The 16,057-nt window shown below is 45.0% G+C and overlaps 2 protein-coding genes across 2 annotated transcripts in view; both read left to right on the top strand.

Moving 5' to 3' along the window:
* LOC140721733 (NACHT, LRR and PYD domains-containing protein 3-like) overlaps positions 1–16,057 on the top strand; it is a 943,069-nt gene that overhangs the window by 417,326 nt on the left and 509,686 nt on the right. The window lies entirely within an intron of this gene.
* LOC140721704 (uncharacterized) lies at positions 648–14,947 on the top strand. The gene is given in 4 exon segments (XM_073036491.1): positions 648–673; positions 9,981–10,089; positions 13,689–14,766; positions 14,769–14,947. Coding segments are annotated over 4 exon segments (1,392 nt in total).

Here is a 16,057-nt window from a genome sequence, read left to right as displayed (position 1 = left end):
ATAGTATTAATTGTCAGACTCTTGGCAGTGTGGAGGATCTAAGTGATCTTGGGGTCCGAGTACATAGGACACTCAAAACTACTGCGTAGGTTAACTGTGTGGTTCAGAAAGCATACGGTGAATTGGCCTTCATCAACAGAGGGACTGAGTTCAAGAGCTGAGTGCTAGTGTTGCAGCTATATACGACCCTGGTCAGACACAACTTGGAGTACTGTGCTCAGTTCTGGTTACCTCACTACCCGAAGGATGTAGGAACTATAGAAAGTGTGCAGAAGAGATTCACAAGGATGTTTCCTGGATTTGGGAGCATGCCTTCTGAGGAAAAAGTTGAGTTAACTTGGCCTTTTCTCCTTGGAGCGACGGAGGATGAGAGGTGATCTGACAGACGTGTATAAGATGATATGAACATTGATCGTGTGGATAGTCAGACGCTTTTTCCCGGGGCTGAAATCGCTAATACGAGAGGGCACAATTTTAAGATCCTTGGAATTAGGTACCCAGGCGATGTCAGGGGTATGTCTTCTCTTTTACCCAGACAGTGGTGTGTACGTGGACAGGACTGCCGCCGACGGTGGTGGAGACGGATAGAGTAGGGTATTTTAAGAGCATCTTGGATATGTACATGGATCTTAGAAAAGCAGGGGGCTATGGGTATCCCTAAGAAATTTCTGAAGTAAGTACATGTTTCGCACAACACAGTTGGCCGAAGGGCCTATGTATTATGCTGCAGATTTTCTATATTTCTATATTCTCAGTTCATTCCATATAGCCAATGCTCACAGCACCCTTTACTCTCTCTATCATTCTGTTGCATTTGCTCCCGAGGTTACTGTCTCTACGCTGCGTGGAAGTGAACACAGAGCGAGGAAATTATGTAACATTTCTTGCACTGCTAGTGGTTTGCTACCATGGAAACTGAGGAAGTGGCTCAACAAAAGTAACTGAAAAAGGAAATAACAAACTGAACATCACGCCCTATGAGTTACATTGTGACAAAGGTTAACACGGCAGCCATTTTGAAATGCTGATTCTAAATTGTAAAGGCTGCTTTTAACCATGCCTCGTGTTGTATTGATTTAATTGTATAGTAGTTCTGGCTAATAAAACATGATTTCTACTCTAGTGATCAATAATATATTGCCATAAATATACCAAATGACAGCCTCAACCACAATCTGTTGCAACAAACTCCACATGTCGACCACTCTTTGGCTGAGGAAATTTCTCTTATCTCAGATTTAAAGGGAAACTTCTTTATTTTGCAGCTGTCCTCTCAAATAACAGGCTCTCCTTCTGATGCAAATATCCTCTCCATGTCCACTGTCACAAAGCTGTTCAGCATTCTGTGGGCTTAATTAAGATCCCGTCCTCCTCTATACTTCTGAAATCCACAGAGTACAGGCCCAGAGTCATCAAATGCTTGTCCGACATAAACCCTCTCATTCCTCAGATCAACTGTGAGCAACAGTTGTACTGAACACATTTCCATGAACAACAGGGAAAGTGGTACCAGGATAATTCACAGGGGAAAACTGTGGTTTCTTTACTGTTTCACTAAGTATCACTAAACAAGCGCCTGTGCACAGGTCCATTTCCTGAGGAACAAAGTTAGCGATTTGGATTCACAGCCGTTCCTCAGAGTGGTGTCAACTATTTCCCGTTTCAGTGAAGATTTCCAGCATCTTCAGATTCTGCCTGTTTTCCACCGAGTGACAGGCAGGTGGCAGTGAGGGGCGATTTCCAACCACAGTTTGAACACCAAACTCACGGGTCTGTTTCTGTTGCAAACACGGTACAGCCCATTTACTCACAGCCTCTCTCTGTGAGGGATGGAATGGGAACTCATCCACTCCTCAGTATCGCAGTTATTGCTTCCAACGGAACTCCAGAAACAAATATCTGAACCCAGACCAGAATTACTCGTTCACACATCATAACCCTAGACAGTTTATCCCCGAGTCTATTGTACTTGGATCTAACACTGCGATATTCCAGGATCCAACCACACAGAGTCACACAGCTGAATCTGCCACTCAGCGAACCTGTAATCCTCGTACATCATCCCCACATCTCACAGTGCGTGGTTCAATCAGGGATTTCCCCAAAACCAATGCCCAGCACCCCAAAAATGTTGATTCATTGTGAAAGGAGGAACATTCAACTCCCATCTTTGGAAGTACTGTCCTGGGCCAAATCCCAAATACTGACAGGTCTATCTGCCCAGTGTTTCCCAGGATTACAACTCAAACAGCAACTCGCCCAGGACTCCTTGTTGCCAGTAATATTCTGAAGTGCCTCGGCCATTCGGAGCTCAAACACCAACACTCCGACATCAATCTGTGGCAGAACGGGAACCTGATGATCTTCTGACTGAGTCAGATGTTGGGCTGGAAAACCTGGGTGCGGGGCACCAGCAGGCATGTTTCACATTTCACATTGTCTCCACCAGCTAAACTGAACACAATTTATCATTATCCTATTGTTAAAAGAGATCTTGCTCAGCACTATTGACCATCGCATTTCCTGTAGGCTAACAGGAATAAAACGAGTTTAATATCAAATTGAAATTAAAGTGCTGGAAACTCGGTACATCAGATTGGATCTGTGGAAAGAAGAAACTGTGGAAGATCCAGTGTCGGAACTGGTACTGTCCAAGATGCTGCCCGATCTGCTGAACGGATATAGCATTTTCACTTTCCACTTTATATGATGCACAACTATTAACAGATTACAAGATACTTGTGATGGCCTGAACAAAGTTGCACAAATATAATGCCAATATTCATTAGTTTTCTCTTCAATCCAATACAGGGATGAGCAGTTAATACACGCAACATCCTCCCCATCCCACTATCAATCCGTTATTTCTGCTTCCAAACCCCCTCCCGATAAAGATTAACACGGCGGACGCTTGGTAACGTTGAAGCTAAAATCGTAATGATGTCTTTACACTACCTGGTGCCTCATTTAATAAATCCTCTGGTAGACCCAGGTAACAAACACTGATTTCAGAAATAACTCAGTAAGGCAAAATACGTCACAATGAAGACAACGGTAGAAAATAAATTGTTGATGTATAAATTGGTGGGATACAACTGGACAGAGTATCGACAAGGTGGTTGATATATATCATTGAGGTGGTGGGATAAAGGCTGGACAGAGGTTGAACAAGATGGTTGATATATATCATTGAGGTGGTGGGACACAGGCTGGACAGTGGATGATCAAGATATTTGATATATATCATTGAGATGATGGGATACAGGCTGGAAAGAGGCTGAACAAGATGGTTGATATATATCAGTGAGGTGGTGGGATACAGGCTGGACAGAAACTGAACAAGATGGTTGATATATATCACTGAGGTGGTGGGATACAGACTGGACAGGAGTTGAACAAGATCGTTGATATGGTTGATATTGTAACCCATCTGTGAAGTGATGGGATACAGACTGGACAGAGGTGGAACAAGACGTTTGATATATATCATTCAGGTGGTGGGAATCAAGCTGAACAGAGTTTGAACTAGATGGTTGATATATATCGTTGAGGTGGTGGGTTATAGACTGGACAGAGGTTGAATAAGATGGTTGATATATATCATTGAGGTGATGGGATACAGGTTGGACAGTGATTATCCCAGATGGGCAGGGAATTGAGTTGACTTTATTACTTACATCCTTCATATACCTGAGTAAAATTCTTTACGTTTCCGTCTGAATATGCAATGTGCAATATCATAATTTATAATAAATAGTATGTACAAAAATATAACATGCAAATGCTATTTTGTCAGCATGAATTAATCAGTCCGATGGCCTGGTGGATGAAGCTGTCCCGGAGGCTGTTGGCCCTGGCTTTTATGCAGCGGTACCGTTTGCCGGATGGTAGTAACTGGAATGGTGTCTGGTTGGGGTGACTCTGGTCCCCAGTGGCCTGAGGTGAAATAGGCTCTGCTGTGCCTTTTTCACCACGCAGCCGGTATGCACAGACCACGTGAGATCCTCGGTGATGTGTGAAGGAACTTAAATCTATACACCCTCTCAACTCCAGATCCATTGATATCAACTGGGGCTTCCCTCTGTCCGTTCCTCGTTCAGTCCACAACCAGCTCCTTAGCCTTTGCTACATTAAGGGAGAGTTTGTTTCATTGACACCAGTGTGTCAGGGTGAATGACTTCTTCCCTGTAGGTTGCCTTATTGTTATCTGAGCTTAGGCCAATCAGTGTACTATCGTCAGCAAATCTGATTAGCTGCTTGGAGCTGTGGCTGGCAACACAGTCATGGGTGCACAGAGAGTAAAGAAGGGGTCTAAGGAGAAGATCCTGTAGGTATGTGTGCTGAGGGTCAGAGAGAGAGAGGTGAGGGAGCCCACACTTAACACCTGTCGGCGATCTTACAGGAAGTCCAGATTCCAGCTACACAAGGCAGGGTGAAGGCCGAGGTCTCTGAGCTCCTTGTCGATACTTCACGCCTTCGTATGCCTACTGCTCTGCCCATGACTGCAAGGAACTGCAGAGAACTTTGGAGAGCAGAGAACATCAGAGAAACAAGCCTCCTCTCCATGGAGTCTTCCTACACTTCCCCTGTCTCGGATAAGCAGGCCATGTACTCAAAGATCCTCACAACCTGGACATTCTTGCTGCAAACCCGCTCCCCCATTGGGGAAGAGATACAAAAGCCTTAAAGCGCGTAACACCCGGCTAAAGGATGGCTTCCTGTCTGTGGTTATAAGCCAAATGAATGATAAAACGGACTCAGCCTCACAATGTAACTCGACGTGACCCTGCACCATATGTCTATCTGCACTGCACTTTCTCTGCAGCCAGAATGCTTTGTTACAGTTATTGTTCTGTCGTATATCAGCTCAATGTACTGTTGTAATGTATCGATCTGTGTGGATGGTATGTCAGGCAAGATTTTCACTGTATCTCGGTACATGATGAGAATAAACAAATTGCCCATTCTAATTGTGTGGAAATATTAGACAGACTGAGCATCTGCTTTGGAACATCAGAAGGAAACTTAACTGAACTGTCGTCATTTCTGAGGAATGCAAATAAATAGCAAAGACTTCAATCTCGCATTACGATCCGCGGTAACTGGGAACAGGTAACCGGTGGTGGGTCTCCATATTAATATCTGAATCAGGTTTAATAGCACCGGCATATGTCATGAAATTCTTTGTCTTTGTGGTAACAGTAGAACCTAATTCATAACAGTCAATTTTAACAATTATGAATTACAAAAATATACACATTAAATCGTTAAATTATGTAAGTAGTGCAAAGATAAAAATAAAAACTGTAATATACTCTTTTATTTGTGTGGAAATTCTGGAGCAAAGCTTAACTAAAGTGTACACATTGATGAGGAGCTCAGAAAAAGAGAAAAGCCTAAATTCTCATATGAATGGGCCATATATCCAGAAATATTGGCTGCACTATGTCAGGTCGAAACAGTGGAATAGGCTATAAGACCACAAAATATTGGAGCAGAAGTTGGCTATTCGGCCCATCGAGTCTACTCCGCCGTTCAATCATGGGCTGATCCAATTCTTCCAGTCATCCCCACTCCCCTGCCTTCACCCCGTACCCTTTGATGCCCTGGCTAATCAAGAACCTATCTATCTCAGCCTTAAATACACCCAATGACTTGGCCTCCACAGCCGCTCATGACAACAAATTCCACAGATTTACCACCCACTGACTAAAGTAATTTTTCCACATCTCTGTTCTAAATGGACGTCCTGTGGCGACCCACTTCCTAGCGCACTCGAACCGGCTCACAAATAGCCAGCGCGCCGGCATAAAGGCCAGGTCCGCAACAAAGGGAAAAGCCTGCGGGGGTTTGTGAGTACATGCCCCTTACAGCATCCGCGCCCGGGGAGGGCGGGATGAGGGAGGCTTTAAAGCAAGGCTGTGAAGTTCGAATAAAATCTTCTTTAATTGCAGTTTACCGACTCCGTGTCGTTATTTTAACGCTGCGTGTAGCATACCACTACAGTCCTTCAATTCTGAAGTCAGGCCTTCCTGTCCCAGTATCCCTTACCATGGGAGATTAACTTTGCCATATATAATCGGTTCAGGCCTTTTAGTATACAGAATGTTTCTATGAGATCCCCCTTATTCTCCTGAACTCCAGGGAATATAGCCCAAGAGCGGCCAGACGTTCCTCATATCGCAAACCTTTCATTGATGGAATCATTCTCGTGAATCTTCTCTGAACCCTCTCTAATGTCAGTATATCATTTCTAAAATAAGGATCACAAAACTGCACACAATATTCTGTGTGATCTCACGAGTGCCTTATAGAGCCTCACCATCGCATCCCTGCTCTTATATTCTATACCTCTAGAAATGAAAGCCAACATTGCATTTGCCTTCTTCACCACAGATTCATCGTGGAACTTAACCTTTAGGGCATCCCGCACAAGGACTCCCAAGTCCTTTTGCATCCCTGCATTTTGAATTCTCTCCCCATCTAAACAATAGACTGTCCGTTTACTCCTTCCACCAATTTGCCACTTCTTTGCCCATTCCCGTAAAATATCTAAGTCTCTCTGCAGGCTCTCTGTTTCCTCAACACTACCCGCTCCTCCACCTATCTTGATATCATTGGCAAATTTAGCCACAAATCCATTTATGCCGTAGTCCAAAGCATTCACATGCATCGTAAATTTCTTAATTCAGCCTGTAGAGACTCTACACCTTCCAATCCTATGTCATCCCTTTCCAATGATTTAATATTATTTCTTGTACACAGGGCCACACCACTTCCTGTGCTCACTCACCTATCTTACTGATACACCTTAAATCCTTGGAAGTTCAGCTCCCAATGGCAGCCATTCTTTAGCCAAGTTTCACAGATGTTCACAGCGTCACGTTTGCCAATCTGTAGCTGAATTGCAAGATAGTCCATTTTATTCCTTATGCTGCGTGCATTCAAATACAATAATCTCAGTCCAGCATTTGTTGCTTTCTGTTTTAATTGCCCCATGACTCTATTGCCCTGTAACTCATGCCACTAGCTTTGATAAAACTTTATCTCCTGTCTGTTCTTTCTATAATGTCCGTTGTACGCTATCTTTGATTTATTTCTGTTTTCCCCTTCATCAGCCCAATTACTCCGGTTCCCATTCCCCTGCCAAATTCAGTTAAACTCTCACTAACAGTCTATTACATCTGCCTGCTAGGATATTGAACCCCTCACGGGTTCAGGTGCAACCCATCCTTTTTGTACCAGTCATACCTCCCCGGGAAGAGTTCCCAGTGATCCAGGAATCTGAAGCCCTGCCCCTTACACAAGTCTCTCATCCACACATTAATACCCCTGATCATGCTATTCTTTCATCGCTAGCACGTGGCGCCGGCAGCAATCCTGAGGTTACCACCCCAGAGGTCCACGGGGGTCTGTGTTGGCAACATTTCTTTTTACGTTCTGTGTCAATGCATCGGATGACAAATATTGATGGTCCTGTGGCCAAATTTACGAATGAAGTCGAATATTGAAAGGACTGGATAGAGAGGTCGTGGAGGGCTGCAGTATCTGGTTATCACAATGCATAAATACAACTTAAATATACAAACGATAGGCTTGCTCCGCGGCCTGAGATTCTAAATTGGAGAATGGCGCTTTATTCACAAAATCCTCACAGCCCACAGTGACTGTGCACTGATCCCAGCAATGGAACCCGCCACTGCAGCCCCACAGTGCACTCTGTACTGATTGCAAAGCTACGAAATTGCTACGAAATTGCATGTGAATAGCCTCCCCTCCCCCAACTCCACTCTTTCTGCGTCACCAGCAGACTGGGACATCTCACATCTCGCTGCCTACGCCAGGACATTAAACTGTGAACAACTGTGGTCAGGGACTGATCTCTGGGGTACTCCAAACACTACCTCCTTCCAGTCTGAAATGTTGTCCTTTACCCACTGACGTACTTTGTAAGCTTTTAACAGTGTAGAAAAGTCCATATCGGTGATCTGATTGGATACATCGCCATGACGTTAACAGCAGTGAAATGTCAATCACTGCCTCTCATTTTGGAAGGGATTCAGTCGACAATCGCAGATACACCAACAGCTTCGCACTGGGGAGCGGCCGTTCACCTGCTCCGTGTGTGCGAAGAGACTCATTCAGTTAACCCACCTTGTGATGCTCCGGTGAGTTCACAATAAATAGAGGCCACATTTCTGCCCGGAGTGAGCAAAGAGTTTTACTCAATCATCCCAGCTGCTGCAACACCAGCAACTTCACATCAGGGAGGAAGTTCAAATCATCTCCGTGTTAAATGTTTAACCATCACGGTGACTGAAGGCAGCTGCAGGTTCATGAGGGACTGTGACTGTCAGATTCTGCAGTTCTTGCGGCTGCTCATCGCACCCAGGACTGAATCCTGGTCACTGAGCATTGGAAGAGTCTGTTCTGCTGATGTTAGCCTTAAACTAGACTGGCGTTTAATATTGTGGATCTGTGAAACGTAAAACAGTTCTCTATCAAATCCCGTGTCTCAAGTACTTACTGTCTCTACCACACTCACAATGTCAAATAGAAAGGCCACTCGGCCCATCTGGTTCCTGCTAATGTTTCTGTTCCATATCAGTATATGAAAATCTACCCCAGCCGTTCCCCTCTCACCCTCCCTGAGATGACAGGTTGCAACTAGTCACCACTCCGTGAGATAGAAGATTTCTCTTGAATTTCATAGAATCATAGAAATCTACAATACATTACAGACGCTTTGGCTCACAAATGTTGTGCCGACCATGTAACTTACACTAGAAACTGCTTAGAATTACTCTACCGCATAACCACCTATTTTCCTAAGCTCCATGTACCTATCTAAGAGTCTCTTAAAAGACCCTATTGTATCCGCCTCTACCACCGTCGCTGGCAGAGCATTCCACACACACACCACTCTTTGCTTAAAAAAAAACTTAGCAATGACATCTCCTCTGTACCTACTTCCAAGCAGCTTAAACCTATTTCCCCTCGTGTTACCTGTTTCAGCCCTGGGAAAAAGCCTCTGGCTATCCACAAGACCAACGCCTCTCATTATCTTATACATCTGCATGAATGAATTATACGAAGTGACAGTCACACATCCGTTGTGCACTGTGTGCTGATGATCAGATCAACCCAACCTTTTGGGCACAGCAGTGACAAGCTGATCTCTCTCTCTCTCTCTCTCTCTCTCTCTCTCTCTCTCTCTCTCTCTCTCTCTCTCTCTCTCTCTCTCTCTCTCTCTCTCTCTCTCTCTCTCTCTCTCTCTCTCCCTCTCTCTCTCAAACAGGCTGCCGCTGTTTGTGTCTGACGTCACTGTCGCGCCTCACTCAGGCACTTAAAGGGACGCTCACAGTAAGCGAAACTGCGGTCTTATAACACAATGCCCCTCTAAAGTCTGACAGCAGACTAGCGAGTGAATCTCGTTGGTGCAGAATCAGAAACCAAAGAGTTGCCAGATTGAGTCAGGCTTTGGGGCTCCAGAGAGAGATGCGGTCTAGAGTTTACGCGGAGGAGGAATCAGACCAGCAGGATATTGCTACAAAAGAAAGATCAGAAACATTTGGATACTAGTTGACCGAGAAAAAAAGTGGTTAATTTCTGCAAAATACTGCTGGAAATCAACCGATCCGGCAGTAAATGTGGAAGGGAATAGACAAAGTTTAGACCGAGCCCGCTCCGCATGCCGAGTGTGTACCCCTCTGCTTAGTTGCTGCCTGAACTGCAGAGTTCCTCCAGCATTTTGTATGTGTGCGTCCCTGTATTTCCAGCAACTACAGAATCTCCTGTGTTTTACACCTGCATTTTACATTGGCATTAGATACACTTTGATATTGAGTATATTGTTTATGGGAGGCGCTTTCTGCGTTAAAACAGCTGCTGATTTTTCTATATACACGAAAAAAAAATGAGGTTTCGACATTGAACCGGTGGTTGCAGGAATGTTTAATGGCACCGTGATTACCCATAAGGCGCTGCGTTAAACATTTCTCCAGCGCTGAAGCACCGATAAAATGCGCAGGCGTCAACGCTGATGACATCTGCGAGTATCACGCATGCGCGCAGTACACTGAAGGCCTTGTAAATATCGGGAGCAGGTAAGAACGTTTCTCTGTATTTTTATCTTAAACACCGACTTCAGGACAATTCCTGTGAAATCCGGACACCGTAGTCCGCAATCCCGGGATAGTCCTGCTCTCGTCCCTCACTCTCAGCCCCACGATCCGTAAGCGGGCTCCGGGGAGCTTCCGGCTAATCGGAACGGATGGATCTCTCAGACAGAGCTGAGCTCCAGCTATATAAGTTGAAGGATTAGGAACTCGGAGAAAGGGAACAAAATCTTTTACATCACCAGTTGAGAAAATCGCCTTTGTTCTAGCTCCAATCACTAATAAGAGAAAATCTGCTGATGCTGGAATTCCAAGCAACACACACAAAATGCCGGAGGAACTCAGCATTAGTACTCCTTTCCACAGATACTGCCTGGCCTGCTGAGTTCCTCCAGTATTTTGTGTGTGTTGCTTCCTCTACCTCCTCTTGCTCTGGACTTTTCTACCGGTGAGAACATGTTTTGTCCCATTCTCTCTGGGTACGTAATGATATCAAACACCTTTGCCCTGGGCAACAAGTAGCTTTCACATCACAAATGTGCCAGACTCCAATGAGACAGACTACTGCCCTTCCCTTCATATTCATTGGCATTACCATCACTAAGTTCACCACCGTTAGTCATTGGGGGAGGGTTCAGGGGGAATATTTATGTAGAATACAGAAACTAGTGATGCCTGTGTGCATTGTGGTGATGCAAAGGTTGCTGGAGAATTTGCAAGTGGGAAGAAGTGGAGTGATATTTGGAAATCTGACTTTTTAAAGTGTAATCTAGCAAGCAAACCACATATGGACAATATGCAAGAGCTTTGGTGAGAAAATCCTTCATTACCCGTTACAGGCCAGCTACTTAGGTTGTGTGAGAGTGCAGGTGAACTCGATCAAACCCAGAGGAGATCAAAGTTCCTATTGACAGTGATTTGCCAGCTGTGAAAATGAATACCTCTCTATATAAAATTCACTGTGCACATCTTGTCACTGAGTAAAAAATGCACAGTATCTGCAGACTGATTATTACAAATTAGAGGGAATATTGGAGGGAAGGAGGGGTGACCTCCAGTGGTCCTGATGCCCTCACCTACAACATGTGCATCCAGCTGCAGCTTGTAACCCTGCACTTGAATGAGCTGGAACTTGAAATGGATGAATTCCAGATCATCCAGGAGTTGGAGGTGTTGATAGATATCACATGCAGAGAGGTGAATTACACCCAAGGTGCAGGGCACAGGAAACTGGGTGAGAGTCAGGAAGGGGAATGAGGTTAAATAGGCATCACAGAGTACTCTAGTGGCCATCCCCAACAACAACAGGTGGACCACTTTAGAAGCTGTTGGGGGGATTACCTGGCAGAGGAAAGTCAAAAGACTGATAGGGGATTCGTTAGTTAGAGGAACAGAACAAGAGGGGACGAATGTCCTAGTGGTAAGGCTTGCTAGCGGTAGTGAACAGGGGAGGTGGTGATGTGGTTAAAATAAGTTGTACGGGGAATGGGAGCCAGAATGACAGAATAGATAGTGGAGAGGGTGAATTGAATTGACTTTATTAGATACATACTTCATAAACTTGAGGAGTAGAAATATCCCCCACAGCAACAGGAAGACCACTTTAGAAGCTGTTGTGGGAATTCACTGGCAGAGTGTTAATAGGGGATTTGTTAGTTAGGGGAACAGATCAAGAGGCGACTAATAGCCTAGTGGTAAGGCTTGCTAGTGGTATTGAGCAGGGGAGGGGGTGATGTGGTTAAAGTAAGTTGCAGGGGGAATGGGAGCCAGAATGACAGAACAGATAGTGGAGATGGTGAATTGAATTGAATTGACTTTATTATATACATCCTTCATATAGATGAGGAGTAGAAATATTTACATTACGTTACCATCTAAATGTGCAATGTGTAATTTAAATTGTTTTATAATAATTAGTTTGTATATAGGACTATCAAGAAAGCAGAGAAATCAATTATTCAGTCTGATGGCCTGGTGGAAGATGATGTCCCGCAGCCTGTTGGTCCTTCTGCTGTGGTACTGTTTCCTGGATGGTAGCAGCAGGAACAGTTTGTGGTTGTGGTGAATTTGGTTCCCGATAACCTTTGTTCCCTTTTTATACAAATCCATATGCCTACCATCCAGGCTCCCATCCAAACTTCTTTTAAATGGTGAAACTGAGCTCATATTCACCACTTGTGTTGGCATCTGATTCCACACTCTCACGGTCATTTCAGTAAGGACCTTTTCCAAATGTTTCCGTTAAATTTTCACTTCCCCACTTACCCATGACCTCTGCTTATTATCCCACCCAACCTCAGTGGAAAAAGCTGCTTGCATTTACCCTATCTATACCCTCAGAATCTTGTATACTTCTAACAATTTCCCAAAGCTATGTACAATTTCCTTGTTTATGTTTGGAACCTTTTTTAGGTGTATAAGATGATGAGGGACATTGATCGTGTTCATAGCCAGAGGTTTGTTTTCCCAGGGCTGAAATGTCTAACACGAGGGAGCAGAGTTTTAAGTGCAAGGAAATAGATACCGAGGGGATGTCAGGGGTAAGTTTTTTACACAAAGAGCGGTGGGTGTGTGGAATGCACTGCCGGCTATTTGACTGAGAGTGTTTCAGTTACTGTGGGGCCAGGAACCCATGCAGCTCAGTGGGAACAGGGATAATACCAATGTCTCTCCAAACTGAACCAGGTCACAGATTGGAGATGGCAGAAATGCTCCTCTCTTATAGAGATAGGAAGAACATCAGAGAGTTTGATGGTCATTCCAGATACCAGCACTGTGCCCAGTTAAATGATGATTTCTCTCTCCAACATGTGTTGAGCTTCACTGTAACTGTGTGATGCCAGTTCACAGCTTGACAACTCCTGTGATCTCATCTGAAATGTTGTCCGTCACCCACTGAAGCATTTTGTTAATCTTTTTACAGGTTACAAATGACAAGAAATTTCTCTACGGGAATCTAAAACACACCACACCAGTTTTGCTGTCTCTGTCCAGATATTTAAGAAGTGGAGCAAGAGATTCAGTCGATCATCCTTCCTGCTCAGGCTGTGGGGAGGGTTTCACTCTAACATCTGACCAACTGGCACGCCTGTCATTTTAAACAGGCAATTCCCATTCATCTGCTCAGACGGTGTGAATGGATTCAGTCGGATATTTCAACTAAAGGGACATCAACAAGTTCACACTGGGACAAGGCCATTCACTTGTTCTCTGTGTGAGAAGGGATTCAGTAGTTCTTCCCTCCTGTGGACAAACCAGTCAGTTCACACTGGGCAGAGGCCTTTCACCTGCTCAGATTGTGTAAAGGGATTCACTAAGTCATCCACCCTAATGGCTCACCAACGAGTTCACACTGGGGTGCGGCCGTTCACCTGCTCAGACTGTGGGAAGGGATTCACTAAGTCATGCACCCTAATGGCTCACCAACGAGTTCACACTGGGGAGAGGCCATTCACCTGCTTGGACTGTGGGAAGGGATTCAGCTGCTCATCAAAACTGAAGGTACATCAGAGAGTACACACTGGGGAGCGGCCTTTCACCTGTTCAGACTGTGGGAAGGGATTTACTCAGTCATCTGAACTGAAGGTACATCAGAGAGTTCACACTGGGGAGCGGCCGTTCACCTGCTCAGACTGTGGGAAGGGATTCACTCAGTCATCTAAACTGAAGGTACATCTGCAAGTTCACACTGGGGAGAGGCCGTTCACCTGCTCAGACTGTGGGAAGAGATTCACTCAGTCAGCCCACCTACGAGCACACAGGTCAGTTCACACTGGGGAGAGGCTGTTTACCTGTTCATACTGTGGGAAGGGATTCATTTTGTCGACTCAGCTGCTGAGACACCAGTTAGCTCACACTGGGGAGAAGCCATACACCTGCTCAGCATGTGGGAAGGGATTCACTCGGTCATCCGCCCTAATGGCTCACCAGCGGGTTCACACCGGGGAGCGGCCGTTCAACTGCTTGGACTGTGGGAAGAGATTCACTCAGTCATCTCACCTACAAGCACACAGGTCAGTTCACACGGGCGAGAGGCCATTTATCTGCTCGTACTGTGGGGAGGGATTCACTTTGTCATCTCAGCTACTGAGACACCAGTCAGTGCACACTGGGGAGTGGCCGTTCACCTGTTCAGACTGTGGGAAGGGATTCACTCAGTCATCTCAACTGAAGGTACATCAGAGAGTTCACACTGGGGAGCGGCCGTTCACCTGCTCGGACTGTGGGAAGGGATTCACTTGCTCATCTAAACTTAAGGTACATCAGCGAGTTCACACTGGAGAGAGGCCGTTCACCTGCTTAGTCTGTGGGAAGGGATTCACTCGCTCATCTGAACTGAAGCTACATCAGCGAGTTCACACTGGAGAGAGGCCGTTCACCTGCTCAGACTGTGGGAAGCGATTCACTCGGTCATCTCATCTGAAGGTACACCAGCGAGTTCACACTGGGGAGAGGCCGTTCACCTGCTCAGACTGTGGGAAGGGATTCTCTTGCTCATCCGAATTGAAGGTACACCAACGAGTTCACACTGGAGAGAGGTTGTTCATCTGCTCCGAATGTGGGAAGGGATTCAGTCTGTCATCTCACCTACTGAGACACCAGCGTGTTCACACTGGGGAGAAGCTGTTTACCTGCTCAGACAGTGGGAAGTATTCACTTCCTCATCTGAACTGAAGGTACATCAGCGAGTTCACACTGGAGAGAGGCTGTTCAGTTGCTCAGACTGTGGGAAGGGATTCACTCAGTCATCCCACCTACAAGCACACAGGTCAGTTCACTCTGGGGAGAAGCCATTCACCTGCTCAAGCCTGAATTATACCTCTGAGTAGGCACTATGGCGTAGCATACGCAGTAGACCATGCATGTCATCTACACGGTTGTGAACATTTCTACTTGTGCGTTCGTGTGTCTACGTCGCTCTGCCAGAACGCTAGTTGGTATTGGGGTTCTATTCCACTGTGTTGAATTGACTCGAGTGGAGTTGGGAACGATGGCGACTGCTGAGTTCATCTTGTTGGAGTTGGAGCTAATAGCTGTTGAACAAGAGTTACTTTTATTGAAATTACTGCAGCGCAGAAAAGAGAGAAGTTTTTCCATTTCTTTCCACAAATTTGATGCCATTTTCAAGTCTTTATTGTGTGCCGACGAAGGGTCGTGCAAATGTACATATATTTCTGACTTCCTCACTTACCCTCTCCTCAATTTGTTCCACTTTCCAACTTCGAAGCAACAGGAAATGTGTAGGAGGAAACTGGCTGCTGCCAAGTAGACCAATCACAGTTCTTGCCGTCTGTGTCGCCACGACGTGTAGCTACATTTTTGGGAATGTGTGCGTTAGGCTACATTAGGCAAAAGACTCTCTTGGAGGCAATACATGGAGTCGCTGTTGGGCTTTGCTCCGTTCATTTTAAATTTACTTACCACCCCTTTAATATCTTTATCAAAGTGTTTATAACACTTTTATATGTTTGAATTTGAATTTTAATCGACTGAAATGGCTTACAGAGAAACAAAGGCATTAGCCGAAGGCAAGGGAACCGGCAGTGGAAATGGAAAGAAAGAAGATGACTTTGAACAGCCTAAAATTTTCAACTTACTTTACCAGCTATCTCGAATCTTTTGGATGAAAAACTTGCTAAAAGGTTTACTACCTTGGAAGTATGGTTAAAGGAGAGCGAAGGTGGTTTGGCAACACTTGAAAAGAAGAACGAAAAACAGCAGCGACAAATTTCAGCACTTATTAAAGCTGAAAAACAGATAGATCACAAATTTAATTCTTTGGAAAAGAAATGAACTTTGACCACTCATACATTGGAGCAGAATAAAGTCAAGATTATTGATTTGGAGAGTCGAAGCCACAGACTGAATTTGCGGATAATAGACTCAGTGAGGACGTTGAAAGCCGGGATCTTACTCAGTTTTTTTCTCAATTCTCAATG

Source organism: Hemitrygon akajei, unplaced genomic scaffold (assembly GCF_048418815.1).
Source record: "Hemitrygon akajei unplaced genomic scaffold, sHemAka1.3 Scf000060, whole genome shotgun sequence".
NCBI classification, from domain to species: domain Eukaryota; kingdom Metazoa; phylum Chordata; class Chondrichthyes; order Myliobatiformes; family Dasyatidae; genus Hemitrygon; species Hemitrygon akajei.
Note: the sequence above shows the minus strand (reverse complement) of the source record. Positions and strands in the feature narration are given on the sequence as shown.